The following is a 24,839-nucleotide window of genomic DNA, read 5'->3' on the forward strand; positions in this document are numbered from 1 at the left end:
CGGTGAGTGGATTGCCTGAGCCCGCGGGTTCGAGACCTCATCTCTACAATAAATACAAAAAAATTAGCTGGGCGTGGTAGCACGCGCCTGTAATTCCAGCTACTCGGAAGGCTGAGGTAGAAGGATCACCGGAGCCCAGCAGGTCGAGGCTGCGGTGACCAGGAGTGGCCACTGCACTCCAGTCTGGGCGACAGAGTGAGACTCCAACTCAAAAAAACAAAAAACAAAAAAAAAACCAGCAGTCAAAATCATGGATAATTCCAAAGGAAGTTGACAACAATGAACAAAAAATGGACAGAATAAGAACTGACCTATCACAATTTCAGCATAAAACCTTAAACTAAATTCATACGACTAGATATTACTACTTAATGCATAAATTCAAGACAATGTACTGTAAATAATATAACACAAACACACAAAAGAAAAATTTCCTAGAAGAGAAAAAATTGGACAAATTCCTAGATTTTTCTGGCAGATAGAAATTTGGAAAAATATAAGTCAAATGCTTTGGTAGTGGTGATGCTGATGGTATATAAATTAATGTTAGTTTTTCACCAACAAGGGAAAATCACTGTCTATTCATTATCCCTTCTTCAACATAAATAACATTTAAAATATTACTAAATACAAACTTGGACTTGGATACAAAATTAGTACACTTGGAAAAAAAGGAAAATAGCAACAATAATGGATAATAGTTGACTTGCAGGATAGGAAACTTGACCAATGTTACAGAAAAGAAAACAAACACATTTATCCTCTCAAAAGAGCTAAGTCTGGCATGGAAGATAAGGATGTTTAATGAAATATACCATTTAATACAAAATAAAAATATAAGCAAAGCAAAAAAGGAGAGAAAACAACTGAGAGAAGTACTATAATTAACCAAATAAATATAGGCCAAAGCACCAGAACCCTCTGTCCTAGAAGTCACAACGTGAATTAAGTTAAAAAAAACTTTATATAATTGATTCTGGGTACCCTAGAGAAGTTTTCAAGTGCTGAGCATCAGACTGCCAGTTTCCCTGTTAACCTGGGGACAGAAATGGAAAAAGGCCTTCTCAAGGAAAGTCAATGGGCAGGCCTTATAAGTAATAAGCCAGACAATGTAGTTTACATTCTAGGAATGCATACATTTACCAGGCTCTCTAAGGGAGGGCATTTGGGAATTGTGTTTCTTAAGATAGAAAATGTGTTTAGTTTCTGCAAAGAAAAGCAGGGATGAAAAAAACAAAATGAAACACAGGGAAATACAGAAACAGTGGGGAAAACACACGCTGCTCAACAAATGGTACTAGAAAAATTGGATAGCTACATGCAGAAAAATGAAGTTTGATTCTTAACTCTTACCATAGACAATAACTTCAGATGGATTAAAGATGCAAATGTCAGACCTGACACCATAAAAATTCTAAAAGAAAATCTAGGAAAAACTCTTTTGGACATTGGCCTAGGCAAATAATTTATGGCTAAGACCCCAAAAGCAAAAGCAACAAAAACAAAAAAAAAAAACTGGGACTTAATTAAACAAAAAAAAGCAAAAGAAAAAAACCATCAGAGTAAACAGGCAACCTACAGAATAGGAGAAGATATTCCAAAACTATACATCTGACAAAGGACTAATATCCAAAATCCACAAACTCAAATAAAGTGGCAAGAAAAGAAAAAATAACCCCATTAAAAAGTAGGCAAATGACATGAACAGACATCTTTCAAAAGAAGATACACAACTGGCCACAAACATATGAAAATATGCTCAACATCACTAACTATTAGGAAAATGGAAATCAAAACCACAAAGAGATACTACCTTACACCAGTCAGAATGGTTGTTTTTTAAAAATCAAGAAAGAATAGATGCTGGCACAAATGCAGAGAAAAGCGAATGCTTATATACTATTGATGGAAGTGTAAATCAGTATGATTTTTCAAAGAACTAAAAATAGTTACCCAAATCCTGCAATACTACAGGAACAGAGATTGTTATTAAAAAAAAAAAAAGACATCTGCACTTGCATATTTATTGCAGTACAATTTACAACTGCAGAGACGTGGAACCAACCCAAATGCCCATCAACCAATCAGTGGATAATGAAAATGTGGTGGGGGTGTGTGTATATATATTTTCATTATATATATATGCTATAGACTACTATTCAGCTATCAAAAAGAATGAGATACTGTCTTTTGCAACAGCTTGGATAGAATTGGAGAACATCGTCCTAAGTGAACTAATGCAAGAACAGAAAATCAAACAACGCAGGCCCTCACTGATAAGTGAGAGCTATGCTAAGGATCTGTGAAGTCATATAGAAAGCTATAATGGACACTGAAGACTCAGAAGGGAAGGGTGGGAAGGGGTAGAGGGATAAAATATCACCTGTAGGGTACAATATATACAGCTGGGTTTGGTGGGTATGCTTAAAGTCTAGTTACCTTTGCCACTATAGAGTGCATCCATGTGACCAAAAACTATTTGTACTCCTTAAAGCCATTAAAATTTTTTCTTAAAAAGTATTTTTTTAAAAAATATACAAGAAAAGAGCTGAAAGGATGTAAGTTGGATCTAGAATTATGAGGCTGTCTATGACACTAAGACTAACTCTAAGACAGTGATGGGAGCAAAAGCACATATTTATAAAACATGTGAAAGAATCACAGAATAGTGAGAGAGAAAATTCTAACAGTAAAGAAGACTATTGCTCTTAAAGAAAGTGGGTCTTGGCCAGGCTCAGTGGCTCAGCCTGTAGTCCCAGCACTTTGGGAGACTGAGGCAAGTGGATTGCCTGAGTCTGAGGGTTCAAGACCAGCCCGGGGAACTTGGCGAGACCTCATCTCTACAATCAATCAAAAACTAGTCGGGTGTGGTAATGTGCGCCTGTAGTTCCAGCTACTTGGAAGGCTGAGGCGGAAGGATCTCCGGAGCCCAGCAGGTCAAGGCTGCGGTGGCTGTGAGCATGCTACTGCACGCCAGTCTGGGTGACAGAGTGAGACTCCAATTCAAAAAAAAAAAAGTGGGTCCTGAACTGGATCACAACAGATGAGGAAAAAAATTTCATAACAAATATAAGAGAATGATGATAGCAACTAATATATTTGGCTCTTACTACTCACTGGACACAGGCATGTTCTCCTAAATTTCACAACTCTGAGTTAGTTTCTTTATTTATATATATTTTATATATAAATAGAGTGTTTTTATATATAAAAAGAGTGTTAAGAAACTTGTTCAAAGTATCAAAGCTAGTATATGGTAAATGCGGAATTCAAATCCAGGTCTGTCTAATCAGGCTAGAAACATAATGAGGAGTAGTTGAAGATATTTGAAATATCAAGACGAAGTTTTTTATCCAGATTCGAGTTTCAATACTAAGAACATGTTGCCTGGTAGTCTCAGTAAACCAAGAGCTAAATGATTTTAGTTTCTCAGAAACTAAAAATCTTTAGTTTAAAAGAAAAATCTTTAGTTTAAAAGAAATCATAAATTTTAGGGAAATATTTATTCATTCATTGGATATATATTAAGTGCTATCTACCAGGTATTGTTTGAAATATTAGGAATTCCCCAGCAACTACCTAAGAGGATGATTCCCACCATCATGGATACCTGTGGTAGCCTAACGACAGATAGGATAATACACAGAAATATTTCAGCATATGAGATGATGAATACCTACAAGAAAAATAATGCAGGGAAAAATAAAAAAAGTGCTTCGGGCAATTGGGTAAGCAATTTCAAACAGACTGCTTAGAGAGATGACTTTAACAAATTGACATATGAAGAAAGACCAGAAGGAAATGAGAGAGCATGCCATTTGGATAACTGCAGGGAGCAAGGTTGAAGGAGAATAAAGCAAGTGGAAAATCCCCAAGAATGTAACTGGCATGTTTAGGAAACAGTAGAAGCCACGTGCTTAATGCTGCCTCAGCCCGGAGACAACAGTAGAAGAAGAGGCAAAAAGCACCAAGGCAGGCAAATATTTCATAGAGCCTTGTAGGCCACTACAAAGATTGAGGACTCTCCTCTGAGGTGGGAAGCCACAGCTGGGTTACAGAGAGAGACAGAATATCTCTATTCAGAATGTGTTAAGAATAGACTATACTGAAGATAAATTGAGATAGATACTATTTATTAATATCATTAAATTACTTCACAGATTTTACATGCATGTGATATTAAACACAAGCACAATTTTGCACCTAATGCCACCAAACAAAAAAATTGGAGAAATCAATATATATCACAAATTTTAAACTTTTTTAGAAACTTACTAGTGTTAGCAGCTCAGTGCAATAGCTTATTATTCTTATCATGCTGTGTTTTTATTAGCCTTAATAAATTAAGAAACCGCAGCGTTATTTAATATAGCTGACATTCTACTAATTTCAAGGGAACAAGGGTAACAATAGCTCGTAAGAGAATTCATTCAGAGCTCAATTCCACTTATCCTCCCACTCTACAGAGAATACAATTGGTAGCATGTGAGTGATTTTTCCCCTTAATGGCAGGAGTTGATATTACTATTTTTATGTAGATTTGAACTAAATGAACCCAATCCCTTGATTAAATGAGAGTTATTTTATAAAGGAAAATGCCTGTACATTTTGGATATTTTAACTTTATCTTAGCTCATAATATAGGTTTTCTATATTTATTATGATGATGCATCAGAGATTCTTCCATTTTCTTCCGCATAAGCGCAAAGTCTGAAGGCACAATCAGTTTTTTCTTTCATTCCACAGATACACATCCTCATGACCACTAGCTTCTCTCCAAAGGTCCCTGATGAATTTACATACTCTACGAATGCCAAATAGTCCTCTCACTCCAACTCATGCTTAGTTTTTGAAACAAACTGCAATAGTGTCATATTATAAAATCACCTTGTACAATTCCCTAGATCAGGGATTGCAATTTTCCTCAGAGAGGTGGTAACCAGCAGCAAAAACAAACAAAACCTTGCTGATGATGAGTCTCTCTCCAGGGGGAAGACTGAGAAAAACAGTAAGGTCTGCATATTTCACCTTGCCCTTCACTGCCTCTTGTTACACTTCTAATTCACTCTCTCAGTGATATCATCTAGTCCAGTTGCTTTAAATGCTACCTACAAGCTACTGGCTCCCAAATTTATGCCTCTAGCCCTGAACTCACAGCTTATGTCCCAAATGCAACTTTATATGTCTACATGGAGGTCTACAGTTATTCTGAGTTATCTTTCCTCCCACAGTATGCTCCTCTTGGAAGACTTTCTCTTATCTCTATAAATGTGAGCTCTTACTATTTGAATAAATAGGCTAAGAACCTTGGAGTTATTCTTGATTTTTCTTATGCCCCAAATCAATGTCAAAAGTTTTATCTTCCCTACTTTCAAAATCATCCAGAATCTGACCACGCCAGTGTCAAGCCTGTTGAGCCACCACTAAGTTGCACAATAACACTGTCACTGAAACAGTGTGTTAACCAGTTAACAGCTTTAATTACGTTCCCCACCACACCCTACTGTTTCTCCACACAGCTGCCTGAATAACACTTCCAAAGCATCCATCTGATCATATTACTCCATTGTTTAAAACTCTCTAACAACTTTCTTAGAATAAAATCCATGAGTCTCACACAATGGCCACAAGGTCCTGCATGATCAAGGCCCAGCATCATCCTCTCTAGCGTCATCCTCCACCATCTCCCTCATTTACTCTGTCACAGCCACTGGCCTCACACAGCCAAACTCACTTATCCTTCAAGGTCTTGGTATCTGTGGTCTCTTCTGACTATAACATGCTTCGTGGAGATACTCACGTCGAACTAACATCATTCAGGCTTCTGCTTAATTCTTACAGAGGCAGGCAGCCGTCTCAAAAAAGCAAGATGCAGCGATGGAAGAAACAGGAAATGAAGATATGTTACTCTTTGTTTTAATAGTTAAGTTGCTTTACTTCTTATTACTCTACCTCACATAGTCTATTTATCTTAGTCATGCTTAAAGCAGCAGCTTGTTTCAGCCCACTCTTATGAATAACCCACAGAACCCATTGTTTATTATCTTAATTACTTCCTAGTTGTGCAATCCTTTACGTGGTCTATTTTTACCGTTTTTCATGGACTTTTTTACTTTGGCGGGCTATATGTTTAAAACTTTTAAACTTCCGGTGGGAACCAATCAAAATAGTAACCCTAGATTTGTTTAGCCAATCAAAGTATAACATGTGAGGTTAACAGCAACCTGACCAACTGGACTATATAGTGTCACTACAAGAAAGCTAAAAATGTGTATGAGGCAATGCCTCGCTATGCTCAGGGCTCAGCCTTTGGATGCAAATCTGCTGAGCCGGTACCGGCACGAATAAATGCTGTTATTCCTAGCAAAGTAGCCTCGGTTTCCGTCTTTCTCGGTAAGATTCCCGCTATATTACCTCTTCAGAGAGGCCTTCTTAACCATACTAATTGTATGTGTATACACATACACATGTATACACACTCACTCCCCCACTTCCTGCAGAGCATTGGCTACTATCTAATATTACATTATTACATTTTTGTTTATGCATATATTGTTACTGTCACCAATGAAAATATAAAACAAACAAAAAACGAACAGTCAAGACCAATCAGAACCTAGCATACATGAGGTGTTCAATAAATATTTGTCAAAAAATGAATGATAAGTGAAATATTGCTGAATCAAGGGGACTAGGTATTCAAATAAAATTTATCAGACAGTGGTGCAGTTTACCAATATAATTGCAAGTCTAAATTCATCCACAAAATGCAAACCCCTGTAGCATCCACAGGCTAAAATCTACACTAATGGAAAAGTTACTACCAAAAGCCATTTCCTCAGAATCATCTAATGAGAGCTCAAATAAAAAATTTCTTAGATACACTTAACCTGTCAGTAATAAAAGCAATGTTAAGTTCAACCATAAAAAAACCTCTAATTTTCTGTGAATGACAGTATATTTCTTTAAATCAATAAATCTACTACATATTATTTTGAACTACCTATAAAACATGTAAATAATAGATATGTATGGCCTTTCACAATTTTGTCAACATGCAACATCACTGTGTCATGTGTTGAAGGAATTAAAAAGAAACTTGTGAGGAAAAAGATCTCTGGAGAAAATAATACATTAGGGTGGGCAAGATAAAATTATTGTACAGCTGAGAAAAGATTTTAACTACCTAAACCAACAAAATTTCAATCAGTTTAATTAAAAATTTAAGTAGCTTTGTGACTACTTTTAACTTAGGCTGTTAAAGGAGATGGAAGGCAGAAATCAGATCAAAAGAAAAAGTGTACAAACATTCAACATCTGAAAAATTTTGGGCTAAAAATCAACAACTGAAAACAAGCTAAATTAATAAACCCTGAACTAGGTGAGAGAAAAACCATCTGTGCTGCTGAGCTTACATTAAATCCTGGATCCTGGTAGAAGAATGTTAAGAAGGTGGAAAATTAAAGTGACAAGAATAACTGAAAACAATGACTGAATGTTTACAATCTTAAGGGAAGCATGCCTCTAAGATTTAAAGAGTTGAGTACAGTTATGAAATAATAGTTTATTATTCCAAACAAATGCTGTCACTGTGCAATGAAAGATTAGCAAATGAGGTTGGCAAATGGCTGTCTAAAGCATCATGGATCTTGAGGAATCTTGGACAACTGAACAGGTACCAAGAAGCAGCAGCAGTGGATGAATAGAACTGCTACTTTCCAGGACGAGAGGACAGTAGATTCTGCCAGCTTCAGCCTGGCACAATTTGTGTAATAGACAGACATGATCAAAGATGATTATTAAAGAGAAAAGGAAGTATTGATTACAAGAAACCAAAATGGTTTCTTTTTTTCGAGTTGGAGTCTCACTCCGTTGCCCTGGCTGGAGTGCAGTGGCACACTCACTGCCACCCCAGCATCAAACTGCTGGGCTCCAGTGATCCTTCCGCCTCAGTTTTCCAAGTAGCCAGAACTACAGGCATGTGCTACCACACCCAGTTAATTTTTTGATTTATTGTAGAGACGAGGTCTCACCAAGTTTCCCAGGCTGGTCTCAGACCTGCAGGCTCAAGCAATTCACTCGCCTCGGCCTCCCTAAGTGCTGGGATTACAGCCTGAGCCACCGAGCCCAGTCCCAAAATGGTTTCTTGAAGAAGAAACTATATCAGATTAATTACACATCTTTTGCTAAGAATTTTAAAGTGCTAACTTTGAGAAAGACAACTGATTTTGTATTTGGACATTTGCAAAGCACTTGAAACAGCCAACATCTAAGGAGTGCAAGAAAGACGGAGATATTTAGTCCGGGAAAGCAAAGTTCAGTAGACATTCTCTCAGGTCCTCATCTATCTTTGTCAGTCTTTATAAGTGATTCAATAAGCCATGAATCTCAATTTCCTTTTAGAAAATATATTCACTAAGTGCCAAAAGAAGCGTTGTACAGAGTACCATGAGTACTCACACTCAAACAGCATGAACTTCTGAGTTAAAGAAGGATCCATAAATAGTCCAGTCTAGAGTGTTGTACTAGACAAGCCTACAAGTTAAGTGGCAATGTCACTTAGGGTGGTAAGTCCTACTTTTTTAAAAAGTGTGACTTGAGACTTTCCTGCACCAAGGTATTGCTTTCTTTATCTACTTCTAAATTAACTTATTCTCACTCACAAAGACACCATTATGTGGCAAAATGATCTACCAAAAATTAAAATAATTATCTCAAAAATAGTATTATTTCAAGGCAATTTTACAAACATTGTTTTATTTTTTTCTAGCTGCATTTCTTCCATTCCTTCTGCTGATCTCCTATTTCATTCATTAAAGTGTTCCGTGGCCCCTGTGTGCTGGATATGCCATGTCCTGGCGTATGAAGACAAATGTGCTATACCCTAGCTTGTTAAAATGTTGACAGAACAAATAAAAACTGTGACTCATAAAATAAAACACACAAAGGGGCCCAAAAGACATGGAATTTATTTGTAAAAAATTGTATATTTATTCTTACATGCTTAAACTTCAGTTACCTTCAAATACTCTTCATTTCATGCAGTACATCTATTGAGACATTCTTTCCACTGCTCAAATCAGTTTTGAACTCATCAATTTTTATGCCTTTAAGTGCTTCTGCCATTTTTTGTTTCACCTTTTCCACCTCAGCAAGACATTTCCTATTCAGGGCCTTTTTCATTTGGGGAAACAAAAAAAAGTTGCTCGGGCCAGATCGGGTGAATAGTAGGATGGAGCATGGGGGTCATGCTGCTTTTGGTCAAAAACTGTTGAACATTTAGCATGGTGTTCATAAACCACCCATCATGAGATGGGCAAATGTGTTGAAATAATCTTCAAAAAAAATTCAGAGCATAATTCTGGTTTTTTGAAGGATCTCCCCCCCCCCCCTTGTATTACAGTATAAGTCATTTGTGAGATACGCACAGGGTTCTAAGGTAACAAAGAGGGAGTACTGAATTTTGTATAAAACAATGAAAATGTTAGGGAAAGCTCTCCAGAAAGGCTTCCTCACAGGGAAAAGAAGGAAAAGAAAGCATACTGACAGACCTGCACACAATGCTGTTTGAGTTCAGCAAATTATTTAGCAAGGATGAGGTTCAGATTAAAAAGGAAGGTCTGAAATAGGGGGAGAATGGCAGAAATTGCTTCATTTAAAGACCTAATGTCAGGCGGAAAGGAGGAGATCACAAAGAGGCCTGAGGAAACATTTGGGGATGATGAGTATGGTCATTATCTTAAGTATGGTGATGGCTTCATAGATGGACACATATGTCAAATTAATCCAAATTCTGTACTTTAAATATGTGCCATTTATTGTGTCAGTTATACCTCAGTGAAGCTTTTTCTAAGGCCTAATGCTATTCTAAGAATTTTGCATAATAAGTGAAAGTTGTGGGGAGCAACTGAAGGAATTTAGGGAGTCAATGAAAGGCATTCAGTGGCATTTCATTCTCCATTTTACATCTTTAAAAGATTATCCATGTAAACAAAATAAAGAATTATTCATCAACTGCTATTTTCCATGCTCTTATTATATACAAAGGACCAACTGTTTCCCCATAAACAGAACACATCACTATTAGTTAGTGAGTAATGTGGGTCTTCTTTATTTTAATTCACTTTTTAAACCAAACTTCAAAGAGTCAAGATACAGTGGATATCAGAAATAAAAGTGGAAAGACAAGTAAGAGACAATGAAAAAAGTCTATAAGGAGAATATATAAGGAGATTCTACAAACTATAAGAAAAGGTAATAAAATAGGAAAATAAATCAGTAATAAGTAATACTAGCAAAAAATATAAATACACAATTAATATACATCTGCTTCAATCTCATTTAATAACTAGAAAATAAAAAAGTTAAAAAAAAAGCCAAGTGAAAAAAGAAAAATAATATTAAGTATTAATGATGATGCAAGGAAAACAATTCTCATTTATATTGTTCATGAAAGTGTAAATTCTCATGCCTGCCTGATGGAAGGGCAATTTAACAGTAACAATATTAAAAAGGTCCTCTGAATTAGAAATTCAAATTCTGGTACTACTTCATAAAGGAATGATAATATAATTAATATTAATAACAAAAGCTAACATTTAAAGAGTTTATGATTTTAACAAGATTTACACACATTCACTATCTCAGAACAATGCAGTGTAGGTAGCACTATTCTTGTCCCTGTGGTAGACAAAATAACCATCCCCCAAAGATGTTCATGTCCTAATCCTAAAATTTTGAATATGTTGCCTTGCATGGCAAAAGGGACTTTGCAGGTGTTTTTAAGAATCTTGAGATGGGAAGGATTATGTAGGATTATCTGGGTAGGAATATAATTATAGAATACTTATAAGAGAGAAGCAGGAAGTCAGAGAAGAAGTTGTGAATTCAAAGGCAAAAGTCAGAGCAATGCTGAACCATGAGTCCAAGAAATATGGACAGCTCCTGGAAGCTGTAAAGAGTAAGGAAATAAACTCTCCCACTAGAGTCCTAAGGAGTGCACTCCTGCTCAATCATTTTGGTCTACTGATCACCAGAACTGTAAGATGATAAACTTGTGTTATTTTAAGCCACTAAATTTGTGGCAATTTGTCACAGTAGCAACAGGAAACTAATACAGTATCACACTTCATACATATGGAAACTGAGGTACAGGAAAACGAATAACCACCCAAGACCACATAGCTAGTAAGAGGTACAGCCAGGATGAAACCTGGACCATCCATGCGCATAACTATTGCAATATATTGCTTTGAATAAATACACAAAGATGTACGTAAAATTATTTTTTAAAAACCCCTGGGGGGGGGATGAGTAACCATCCTTCATTAAGAGAATAATTATAAGGAAACATAATAATATGAACTATGAAATACTACATAAGAGTTTAAAAGCAATACAGTACAACATGGAAATATTTTCAAAATAGACACAGTGAAAAAAGTTTAAGAACAATGTATTTTTTAAAATGTTTATATGAACATGCCTACACTGGCAAATACAAAGAAATAGGACTGGAAGGCCAACAGACTGTTTAAAATGGTAATTTCTGCGGAATGAAATGGAATAGTGGTATACAAGAACTTCCACGTTGTATTCAATATTTTTATGTTATTTGAATGTTTTACAACAGAAATATATAGTGATTTTAAAATGAGGGAGATATGCATGAACTTCCTACATTTTTCATTAAAAAGGCCTCAACTGCACAAAGTTTAAAAGCCCTGCCCTACAGTGACACCAAATGGTGATAGATCAAAATACAGTACACAAACAGGACACTTTCCTGTTTCCCATAAATGTTTGATTCCTTTGAAAAACAGGCAGCTTAACAAAATTAAATAACATGGAGACAAATACTCAAAGACCTAGAATTTTTAATCAAAGGAAGTCTAGTACACCAAGCTTCAATTGCAAATTTTTAGGCTCTTTCCAAATTCTAGCTAATCTTCTGATCTCACTGAATATTTACATAAATCATTTCTCACATAGTTAAACCATGACATTGTGAACACAGGGATTTTACCTAATAGTTTATTGATCAAAGAAACCTTGCAAATAAAAGAAATGCAGGCATACTACTAAAGCTCTACTATATGCGCACCATGATTTGGTAAGTAGCAATATTTTCGGGGGACTAATACAGGTCTGCTGGAGCTGAAGACAGAAGGAAGGACACTGAAAAGAGCATAGGAAAGTGATCCAATCAGTGACAGTTTCTAGGATGTACATACCCATTGTCTAGTCTGTTGGCAGACAGTTAAGTTAAAAGAAGAGGTTACTGCATACCAAATATAAACTAATGTCTCAACAAGAAATGTTTGTCCTGAACTGTATAGAGAAAATAATATCTCAAATTAAGCACAAGTCAATTTTCAGTGTCTTCTGCTCAGAATCTAAACCAGCAAGTAAAACCATAATGTGAATTGTCTTATTCATTCAAATCACTAAAAAAATATAGAGATTACCCCCCAAAGCACTGCTCTACATCATTCAAGTTGAACCCTTAGTCTCTTAGTATTAAATGACAGCTTGCTCAGATTTTTTGATGTGTTATTTTTCATATAACAAAATATCCTATAAAACACAGGGTATACAAATATATAGCAAGCTAAAAAATGAGTCAATAATATCATTAAGTTCTAAAACCCAGAAGTCATACTTCTGGGATTTCAATCCTAATTGGTAGCAGCGCACCTGTCACCACCACTACTAACTATGATACACATGTGGATGATCAGCTCTAAAATAACTGGAGAGTAGTCCTGAGAAGACGGGCATATCTCCAGTCATGAGGACCACAAGGAGAATCCAATTCTGAATCATTATAAATAACAGATTAACAACTAAACCTTTTGTATCATAAAATTATTCATATTTACCACACATACATTTAAGACTCTCTAAATGAGGAAAAGAAGTAGTATCAGCATTAAAGAATTTTGCTTGCAATTTTAATAGAGAAAAAATAACTATGAATATGAAACTATCTTATAGAAAACTTGGAGAAAATAGACACATCAAATGGTTTAGGAGTTGGGAGAAAGCTTCAAGGACATACAATTTAATAGATACTAACATAATAACTTTGACAGAAAATTTGTATATCATACTTTACAGGACACAGCATCCTGGAACGTTGGATGCTAGTAATACATGATGAAAGACATATTTCTAACTTATATTATTACTGGTTTTTAATGACTAACATTTTGGATGTGTTATTTTTGTACCTAGCCTTTCTATCAAAGAGAAAATAACATAAATGAGAACGAAGGTCCTAGTAGAGCTGTACTTTTTTTAACAGAATACTTGTGGAGAATTAAAGTTGATTATATAATACAAACAACCTCAATGAAGTTATCTATTGTCTCAAGTTTTGGTGTGAGTTTAAATAAACATACCTTTCTAAGGAATTTTTAGTGCATATGAGTCAACATAATCAGGTAAGACAAAAAGTTAAGCTTACTGGCAAGTAACCTAACTGTAGAGTTTTTACTGGTTTTTGTTAAGAATGAAAATGCAAGAAATCATAGTATTAGCCTACAGTATCTGAAGAAAAAAACAGAGCTAACAGCAAGTTCATCTACAGTGAAAAAAAAAATCAAGTACTTTGTTAGAAATTGGGAAGGAACAAAGGTTACCCCAATCCTTGAATATATCTTATTTGTCACTCTTTGATGATTTTTCAGGTAGAAATAACTAGTATATTTCTAATGTTCTTTAAATCTAGGCAAAGTCAAAAAGTAAATGTTTTTATATCAAGATAAAAAATCATAGAAATCTCGTAGAAATATAAAGTTTAGCTTACATCTAGTTAACTGCCCATCGTTGATACACATATATTCCAAAAAGTCTGTCATGTTAACAATGAAATTTAGTATATATGTGGTAATTAAAAATAATTTGTAAGCCAGGCTCGGTGGCTCAGCCTGTAATCCCAGCGCTTTGGGAGGCTGAGGTGAGTGGACTGCCTGAGCCCTGGGCAACTTTGCGAAACCTCATCTCTACAATAAATCAAAAATTAGCTGGGCGTGGTAGCATGCACCTGTAATTCCAGCTACTCAGAAGGCTGAGGTGAAAGGATCGCCGGAGCCCAGCAGGTCGAGGCTGCAGTGGCCAGGAGCATGCCACTACACTCCAGTCTAGGTGACAGAGTGAGACTCCAACTCAAAAAAAAAAAAAAATTAATTTGTAAAAATCATCAACTTACTGTATTATTGATACAATATTGATAAATTAAAAACACATCACTCTTTAAGGAGTTAAAAACATTTTAATTGCATTGTTAACCAGAAAAAAGAATAGAAAACTTCAGGAATTAGACAGTTTCATACTCTAGGTCCAACTTTTTTTGACTAATTATCAAGAAATGTTTGGAACTTTAAGCAGGTTCTCTTAATTTTTTCTGGAGGGAAGGGTTGAGCAGTACTGGCAGCCAGATTGAAAATGGTGAAAAAACATTATGGAAAAACAGAAAAATCAAAAAACATTACTATTTGTCAAAGAAAAAGAATATAAAAAATTTAATTTTTTTTCCTCAACTTTCATTCTCCTCTCTCTACCAATACAATATCTGTTAAAATGTTAGTACCACAGAAACCAGATCTTAAAATAATGTGTTCAAGAGTACATATTTATTATCAACAGATGACTAAAGTATTGTTCATATTTTCCATAGTAGATGTTTTTCAACAGCATTAGGCCTTCCAAATTATATTCCATCTGCACTCGTGTGTGACCTGGCACAGAATGTGTAGATACTAGGTCATTTGAGTTGACATCTCCTAAATGGGAAGTGGTTCATCTCTCTCTCTCAAAATCAAAACTATAACCTCTAGTGCTAGTATCTAGGAATATAGTGTTTTAATATGTGACTCCTAAAACTATACTGTTTATAAATCATAGCTCTTTGGTATGAATTCTAAAATTCCAAAAGAGGGCAAACTCAGCTATTTTAAATAAACCTAAAATATATGCAATTGTAATCCCAGTCTTCTGTGAATCACAAGAACATAGAAATAGTTTTAAATCTTTACTACGATGATATGCAACATGAAAATCTACTTGCTAAATAGGCATTTTCATATAACCTTGCCTGCAGTTCAGATTTAATGTACATAGGAAATAGATCAAAATTATAATTTTACATATTATGTTAATTCAAGATTCAAAAAATGGTAAAAATAAATTCTGTTCTGTGTTCAAAAGTGTAATGCAAATCATTCCCTATTCATTTATTCTCATAAGAAAGACAGATCAAGTATAGTATCAAATAGGGATCAAGAGAAAGACAAAGTGACCAGGTAATAGAAAACAAAGCAAATAAGAAAATACAATACTTTGGGAAGCTGAGGCAGAAATATTGCTTGAACCCAAGAGTTAGAGACCAGGCTAGGCACTGTGCCAAGACTTCATCTCTACCAAACAAACAAACAAAAAACTAGTGGGGTGTGGTGACACACACCTGTAGAAAAAGAATGGAGGGGGGGAAAAAAGGAAGGCTGGAGAGAAAAGAATATCCAGGAGAATTGAGTTAAAAAGTAAAAATTATCATCAGCCTCATTATTTTGAATTGAGCTATCACTCCGTTGTCCAGGCTGGACTCAGGTGACCCTTTTACCTCAGCTTCCCAAGTAACTGTGACTACAAGTGTGTGACACCACATCCAGCTAATTTTTTTGTTTGTTTGTTTGATTTTTTTTATAGCAATGAGGTCTTTTTATGTTGTCTAGACTGGTCTCCAACCCTTGGGCAAAAGCAATCCTCCCGTCTCAGCTTCCTAAAATGCTGGGATTACAGTCATGAGTCACAATGCCTGGTCATTTTTTTTTTTCAAGACAGGTTGAGTGTGGTGATCCATGCCCATAATCCCAGCACTTTAGAAGGCCAAGGCGAGAGGATCACCTGAGTTCAAGATCAGTCTTGGCAACAGAGCTAGATGCTATCTTTATAAAATATCAAATACAATTCTATCCTTGCCTTAGAGGTTGTTAATATGACTGAAGATGAAAGAAAAATAAATAAATAATCTTATAAGAAAAACGATACCATTTTAAAGTATTGTTATGATGACAAAATGGAACCAACCTAAAAATGATAATTTAATGGTAAGAGAAAAGAAAGCTTGATTAAAAGTCTTAATTTTAAGTTGCAATACAGCTGATATATACCATTGGTAACTCTTTTCAACACCTCTTTAGACCCCAGCTTCTATAAAATAGCAAGCTAGAACAAGATGATTATTAAGGTGCCTCAAAGATGTACTAAAATGAATTCATTTTTCACCCTCATTGGCAAGAAAATGCATTATTTCTAATTTCGGAGTCTATACTATGAGATGAATTCGAGTGAGTGATTACAGGAGAAATTGAAACTAATCTTGCAATATGTTGGAATTCAAAGCTTTAGATAAATCACAAATTTACTTTATTAATATGGAGTACAATTTTCATGTTATATTTTGGCATTAAATAGAGTACATAGGAAATATTACATATATATTTTTCAAGAGCCCCTTGGATCTCATTTCAGGCCAGAGTTTCAACATATATTTTAAATCAAGATGATTTCTTCCAAATATTCTTAGGTTAAAAAAAAGCAAGATGGACAGTAAATATATGTGATGATCCACTTTCTTGCTCCCATTTTGTACAGTATAAAATCCCCTCTGGGGGGAACCCCTTCAGCTCCCATCCCACTGTGGGAGCTTCTCTGTCCTCTCAATAAATTCTGCTATCTTTAAAAAAAAAATACCCTCTGAAAGTCAGTACTTACCACAACAGCAAACTGCTCGGGTTCACTTAAGTTGTTATATTCACTCTTGAACTGAGACAATGAATTTAATTGCTCTTGATCAGGAAGATGCTTTATTAAGTTCTAAAAATTAAAACCAAAAGAAAATATATTCACTAAATGTACTTCTCAAATTAAAAAATAGTAATTACTGAACTATGAGAAGAAAACCAGTGAAGTTAATCTTTAGTTTTATTTCTAGGTAACTTCCCTCATACTAAGCCGTAAGGACCATGCCTGCATCTTGAAAACAGTCACTTTTCCTTTTCTCTATCTCAGAGTTATTATATATTCAAATCAAGCACTACTGAATGTTTATTTGATTAGTTATATAATTGAGAAAGAGAATGCAACCTATACCGAAGGAACAGCTTTTTCACCTGGATAAAAGTGATCCATTACATTTCAGCTTTAGGGAAAAAAATGTCAGAAATTTCAGGCAAAGCCTAACATATTTTAACACTTCACTCAATGGGATAAAAGAAATCATCATATTCCTACTTAAAGGTAAGGAAAAGAATGGAAAAGAAATCAAGGAATTTTAATGGCAATGTTTGCAAGATTTATCCAACAGGATTATAGTCTTAAGAGAAAAAACTGAAGATGTCTCTAAAACAAAGTAACTTTTTTGATCTGAAATAAAATTCTAAAAGGCACTGAAGACACAGGATGATATCTTGCAGATAAAAAGCATGTAAAGAGATCCCTCAGTGACCGGTGCTCACAATACCAAATTATAACATCAGTAAATAGTGCACAAGCCCAAAGTCAAGTACAAATTATAGTTAAGGTGACATCATGCTTTGTATATTTATGGGAGAAAAAATTCCCCAATGGTGTTATTAGTTAAAAACAGTGTTAGACAATGTTATATATCAGAACCAGTTATATCAAAGAACAAGTTACTGACTCACTGTGTACCTTTGGACAAAAACATTGCTGACTAGTCAAAAACAACCAAAAAAGTGGCAAATTTAAGATCATCCTAGAACAAATATTTACTATCAATACTACCAGATTGAATAAAGACAATAAAAGCATATGATTTTCCAACATACACAGAAATTTCTCTTAGTGGCATTTATATTTTTATATATTAATTATTAGTGGCAATTATATTTATATTATACTATATTTATATTTTCTCTTAACCATTCTAGTTAAGAGAAGGCTTGTCTGAGTTATTTATTACATCAGGCCACTGAATTTCTTTAGCAACTTGTTAGATAACGATCAAATTCCTCTAAATATTTTTAGTTACTAAGTAGATTTTAAGCTTTCATCAAAAATTTTTAAAATTTTTACTTCATTAGTTTTGCGTTCTAATGTAAAATTATTATTGTGATTTGTAAGCGTACAGGCCCTTCCTTTGTCTCTCCTCTCACCAAATTTCCCATATGCTTTATAAATCTTAAACTTCTGTCAAGTTGAATTCTACACAGTTATCCACACATACTCAACTTTTCTTTCAATGCTCATAGTATTATTACTGCAAGAACAGTTGCTTTTCACTACACTTGTCATACAGTCCTCCTGTCCTTTTCCATATCCACAGCTACTCAGCCTTCAAGTACTCTTGCCTAGACACACACACACATACACACACAGCACTCCCCCAATGCATTCTCTAGTTCTAAAACCATCTTAAAATGTTTCACCATCTTGTATCATAATTACGTATATAAGTGTCATTTCCTTTGCTGAACTAAAAATTCTAAGAAGGTGGAGTCTACCTCTTACTGAGACTAATACAATGCCCTGAACATGGTACGTAAGATATTTGTAAAATGAATTAATAAAAGACTAATGTGACTAAGGTAATTGGGTTAAAAAAAAAGTAATAAAATGACATTAAAATGGCAATAAGAATGACGTACTGCTGACCTCTTGTTATGTATGAATAAACAACTAAATTGGCCAAAATAAAATCATAACAGTAAACAGAGCCAATTAAAATGATGAGTAATACAACACAATGCTGTATTTCCACGTTCTATTCAAAATAGAAAGTTTCTTACAGTAAAATCAGGAAGATACTTTTAAAATTAAAAATAAGAATTGAAACGCCATAAAACATTTTTTTAAATGAATATATGAAAAACGTATTTATGTACAAAATAAATGTTTAGGTTTTAAATGCATAAAACTGGTTTCATATTTAGTAAGACATAATAATGAGCTCCAGATGTATATGTCAAATCCCCAAAACTATAAAAATATTAGGTTACATGGCAAAGGGAATTAAGGTTACAACTGGAATTAAAGCTGCTATCAGCTGACCTTAAATTAAGATTATTATCCTGGATTACCAGGGTGTGCCCAATGTAATCAAAAGGTCCCTAAAAGCAGAAGAGAAAAACAGAGCAATAGAGTGAGAAGGATGTGACTATGAAAAAAGTGAACAGAAGGACGCAACATTGCTGGCTTGAAAGATGAACAGGGTCCATGAGTCGTGAAAGTGGGCAGCCATGAAAAGCTGGAAAAGACAAAGAAACCGCTCTTCCCTAGAGTGTCCAGAAAGAACACAGGGCTCTCTACAACAGCCTGACTGCAGACAGTGAGACAGATGTCAAACTTCTGTTATGCAAAGATGTACGATAATAAATTGGTGGAATTTTAAGCCAGTAAGTTTTTGGTGGTTGTTACAGTAGCGATAGGAAACTAATACACTGAGAAATATACAGAGCCTAGTGTTCTTTACACAGGAACTTAAAAAAAATAGATCATCTTTTATCTAGTAGGCAAAAACCACACAATCATCTAAAACATTCATGAAATCAAGGTGAAAGTTACTCTGTAAATATTTAACAAATTCATTATTAGAAATACATGTATTAAGTTAAAAAATACATGTATCAAGCAAAAAAAATTTCTTTAAGAAACTTGGACTCTATTCCCTGCAAGAAGACACATATACAATCAGTAAGAACAAAGATAAAAATTTCAGTTAAAAAAAAAAAAAAACTGTGAAAGGGGAAAAAAAAAAACCTTAGAGAAGTGTTGTTAATTAAATAGTTTATGAGTCTCAGAGACTCGCAGCACAAATCATTAATGAAGTTATAGTACCACCACATTTAGAAGACAAGATAGGAAAGGCAAAACAGAATAACCTCTAGAGATACCATTTATCGATGAGTTAAAATTTCTAAAATAATTTTAAATGCTTTTTGACAAAGAATTCACAATTAATCAATAATATTTAGTTTCTTTCTAATGCTAAAAAAAAACCAAAAAAAACCCCATTTTTCTAAGGATATCCATTATCAAAACAAAAGATGTTAAACAGAAGATATTCTCTCACTATCTAATTTGTGTTTTGACTCCCCAACTTTAAATTCTATCAAGATTTATATTATTGATCCCTTACATGGAATTGATCCCTTACATGGAATTCAACAAGTAACTTTGATATCATAATAGCATTAAAAAATACTATAAATAAAAACCACTTAAAAATTCTTCTAGTTTTCTGAATAAATTCAGAACACTATACAAACAATCTCTAATACTCATAGAAGCGCAAATAACTCAAGTAAGGATTGCTGGTAAAGATAAATCTAAATGAAAAGTCACTCAGTCTTCTATACCAAATAGTGATATAACATTATAATTCTAAGAAAAACACATTCTAAAACTGCAATAGAAACAAATTTAAATTAACATATTACTAGTCTAAACTGCAACAAAAAACAAAAATGTAAACTTAAACAATTTCCTTTTCAAAGAAAGTCACTTAAAATATTTAAAATGTAATTATTTTGATAGCATTATATTTAGTTTGCAGTTAAGGGAAGATTTCGGTTTCTCTCCTGGCAATGCAGTAGTTATGCTAAAACTAATTATGCAGCAATGATTTTCCAGTTGAATGATTTGGGTAAAGAATTTTGCTTCACTTACAGATTTCTATTTAATGAGAAGCTTGCAATGAAATATTGGAATTTAAGCTGTGCCTGTTTGTTTACCTGAATCATAGACTCTGCCAACCGTGTTTCATCTACTTCCAATATCATCATTTTGATTTCCTCATATGGCACCCGAAAAGAGCTCAGGAAGATTGCTGAGAGAGAAAAAAAGCTTTATAATGAATATGATAAGAAAAGAATTTGAGATGTAGTTCTATTTATAAAATCAAAAAATAAATTCATAAAACAAGAGAACTTAAGCATTTAATATAACTACTGTGGGGGAAACTTTAATTAGCACATTTTATATTCTTCTATGGTTTTAGAACTAGTATTTAAATAGCAATTCCATATTATTATGCGAATCCAAGGTTGATTTTTAAATGTTTAGCTATTGGTCTATAATAAGAATGTTGCCAGTTTTCACGTGATCTAAAAAATATAAAATAAGTTAGGTACACTATAAAACAACACACTGTGATAAAAAGAATGATGAAGCCACAGTACATGCATGTAATATATGTTTGAACATGTGTTATTTGCTTATGTATGTCCCAGCCTTACTAAATAGTTTGGAAAACAAATACTTTAATAAAACTGCTAAGCAGTACATTAAAACATTTACAAGTAATAGTAGCACTTTACTATTCAGAAACACTGTAGACAACATGCTAGAGAAATCACCTTTACATGCAACTAAAGCTTAAAATATTCAATTTTAGAAAACAAATCTCCATGGAAAATTATCTAAATGTACCTCAGACAGGAAAATATGCTATTACTGAGAATTCCAAACACTATTTATATTTTTCTCAATACCTCAGATATCTACTGTTATAATGATTTTCTCAAAAGTTATTGAGGTACATAAGGGTAATATAATAATGCTTTTTACAAGTTTCCCCTTTATTCTATGAGTATTAAGTTTCTGTGTTCAAGATAATGTTAATTCCTTAACATTAAGCACCTCCAAACCAATAGCCAATTGTTTCTTTTTTATTTAATGAACTTGTTATGTCATCTAGTACATGGGTACTTCCATACAAAGATACTGCATTCAAGCCCACCACTCCATACATCCACCGATTCAGCCAACTAAGGATCAAACTCAATCTGTTATAAGTGGAATCTAAGGATATAGTACCTGCAAATATGAAAACCAACTATAAGGAAATTTAGCATCTATAAGGAAATTATAGATTTAGCATCTATAAGGAAATTAAGGATTTTGGTAACGAGTAGAGGTCCTGGAACCAATCACCCCAGATACCAAAGAATACATGTATTTTTTATAAAACTTAGGAAACAAAATCTGCTTATTTTGTGGACTAAGGGTATGTTCTTGATTCTCGAGGACATCATGTATCATCTATAGATAAGCAAAAGTACCATCAGTTTGCATATCACCAATCCATACCTTTCTGTACCCAAAAGTTATGAGATAATTAGACTAGAATTTACAGATGTTTGTAATAGTTAATATCTCAAGAACAAGAAGGGGGAAAAAAAACAAATCCAGGTGATACAATAGAGATTTATGAAACTACAAAAGATAACTCTGCAGTAGACACTAGAAAGCACAAAAGTATAACAACTGAAGATGGTAAGTAAGACTCTCCAGTAATTATCTGTCCCCCACAGAAAAGTGAATTTGAACAACTATCCACACATGAAAATGCGTCAACTGAGAGAAAATAAAGTGAGAATCACAGTTCTTGTTATAGCATAATACTAAAGAAAGATGCATTGAATATGTAAAAACAAAAAATTACGAACACATATAACCCCTCACCCACAACCCCAGGCAAAACAGCATAAAAAGAGATACTGCTCACTTAGGAAAAAGAGAGGGAAGTGAATGTAGAACTTTTACTTTGTTCCAAACAATGAACCTCCCACTGTAAAAACCCTCATGTCCCTCGTTTCCAGACCAGTACATGCAATCTGAGGATTTAGACTTATGTTGGTACCAGACAAGAACCCATTGGTACTGTGAGAAAAATTTGAGTTCTGGCCTGCATCACTGTCAGCCAACTGCAGAGACCTTGGCTTACAAACAAAACTAAGCAAAACGAAACTAAGTAGCAGTCAGGTCACAGAGGTCATGAACTTTTGGTGTCACTCAGTACTGTAACAGCATCAGGGACCATGGGAGTCTGACACTAGGCCAGACTCAGAGGCCACAAATTCTACCATAGGCCACACTGGGTGTGAACTTCTGGGCTTACAGTACTCCCTAGCAATGCAGAGTCAGGAACAATCTACACCCTATGGTCTAGTCAGAAACCATGGACAAACTCACTGTTGAAAGATGTTCTAAAACAAAGACAGACTGAAGAATGGATGAAATGTCCACTTATCCAATGTGCAGACAGCAACATATGACCACAGTGATCAAGGACCATCAGAGAAACATAATGACACCAAAGGGAAAAATGAGGTACCAGTGATATATGCTAGAGATAGATGTATAAACTGCCTGACAAAAATTCAAAATAGTGGTTTTAAGAGAACTCAGTGAGCTTCAAGAAAGTCCAATAAAAATTCAGTACTTTATAAAAGAAATTTAACAAAGACACTGAAGTAATTTTTAAAAGTTAAATAGAAATACTAGAGCTGAAAAATATGATGAACAAAATGAAAAACTGCAATAGAGAATATCAACTGTAGGCCTGATCAACCAGAAAAAAAAAAATCTGTAAATTCAAAGACAGGTTATTTGAAAATATCAACATGAAAAGATAAAAACAAATAAAAAGGTATGAATAAGCTTGTAAAATTTCTGGTACAGTATTAACATATAAAAAATATGTGTCACTGGGGTTTGACAGAGTAGACAAAGGGGTAGAAGGGTTATTTAAAGAAATAATAGTAGTAAACTTTTTAAACCAGGGAAAAAATATAAATATCCAGGTACAGGAAGGTGAACGGTTTCCAATAAGATTCAATACAAATATGACTCTAACCCACAACATATAATAATTAAAGTGTTAAAGATAAAGACAAAGAGAGGATCCTGAAAGCACAAGAATAAAAGGGGGGGGGGAACAACACACAAAGAATTCCAACACACAAAAGAGTTCTTTTAGAACTCTTTTTTAAGCAAACTTCTTAGAAACCTTACAGACTAGTAGAGGGCAGGATGGTATTTTCAAATGAAGAAAAAAACAATTTCCAACCAATAGAATCCTATAACAAAAAAAAAAATCTGTCCTTCAGAAATAAAAGAGAGATAAAGAGTTTCCTAGGCAAACAAAGGCTGAGGATTTTCACCACCACCAGTCCTGTCTTAAAAGATTTGCTAAATAAAGTTCTTCAAGCTGAAAAAAAAGAAAGATAATGAATAACACAAAAACATCTAAACGTAAATTCACTGGTAAAAGTAACTATAGTCAAATTTTGAGTATTCTAATAGTGCAATGGTGGTATGTAAGTCACTTGTATCTTTCATAGGAGGAACAGAGGACAAAACTACTAAAACTCATAATTACTACAATATTGAAGTATAAGAAATATGCAATACACAAAGATGTGAATTATGACATCAAAATTAAAATATAAAGGATATAGCAGAACTAAAGTGTAGAGGTTTCTTTTATAACTAAGGGTAGGTTGTTATCAGCTTAAAGTAACATGCTTTAACAATAAAATATTTTTAGTTAGCTTCATGGTCCACCCTAAATGCAATAAAAATCCAAAAGAAAATATCAAAATATATTACTACAAAGGAAATAACAGAGTGAAGAAACAATCTGCCGAGAGAAAATATTTTCAAACTATACATATAATGAGTTAACATCCAAAATATATCAAAAACTCAAACAACAATAGCAAGATAATACACAATCAGATTAAAAATTGGCAAAAAAAAACCCCTAAAAAGATGTTTCTTAAATAAGACATACAAACGGCCAACAGGTATATGAAAAAAATGTTTAACATCTCTAATCATCGGGGAAATGCAAACCAAAACTATAATGAAATACACTTCACCCCATTAGAATTGCTATTATAAAAAAAGACAAATGATAAGTATTGGAGAAGATGTGGAGAAAAAGGAACTCTCATACACACGTCGGTGTGAATGTAAAGTAGTATAGCCATTATGGAAGACAGCGTGGAGTTTCACAGCATCTCAAAATG

At 34.1% G+C, this 24,839-nt stretch overlaps 1 protein-coding gene across 5 annotated transcripts in view; it reads right to left on the reverse strand.

Moving 5' to 3' along the window:
* The window catches only part of DIAPH3 (diaphanous related formin 3), a 398,317-nt gene that overhangs the window by 105,145 nt on the left and 268,333 nt on the right, over positions 1-24,839 (reverse strand). For all 5 annotated transcript variants that reach the window (XM_008059267.1, XM_008059270.1, XM_008059269.1 and 2 more), the window contains 2 exons: positions 20,757-20,851; positions 16,777-16,878 (listed from right to left, as the gene is read on the reverse strand). In XM_008059267.1, the coding sequence (XP_008057458.1) occupies positions 16,777-16,878; positions 20,757-20,851 (197 nt within the window). The remainder of the gene's footprint in view (positions 1-16,776; positions 16,879-20,756; positions 20,852-24,839) is intronic.

Source organism: Carlito syrichta, unplaced genomic scaffold (assembly GCF_000164805.1).
Source record: "Carlito syrichta isolate Samal-C Ts95f unplaced genomic scaffold, Tarsius_syrichta-2.0.1 Scaffold303985, whole genome shotgun sequence".
Classification (NCBI taxonomy): Eukaryota; Metazoa; Chordata; class Mammalia; order Primates; family Tarsiidae; genus Carlito; species Carlito syrichta.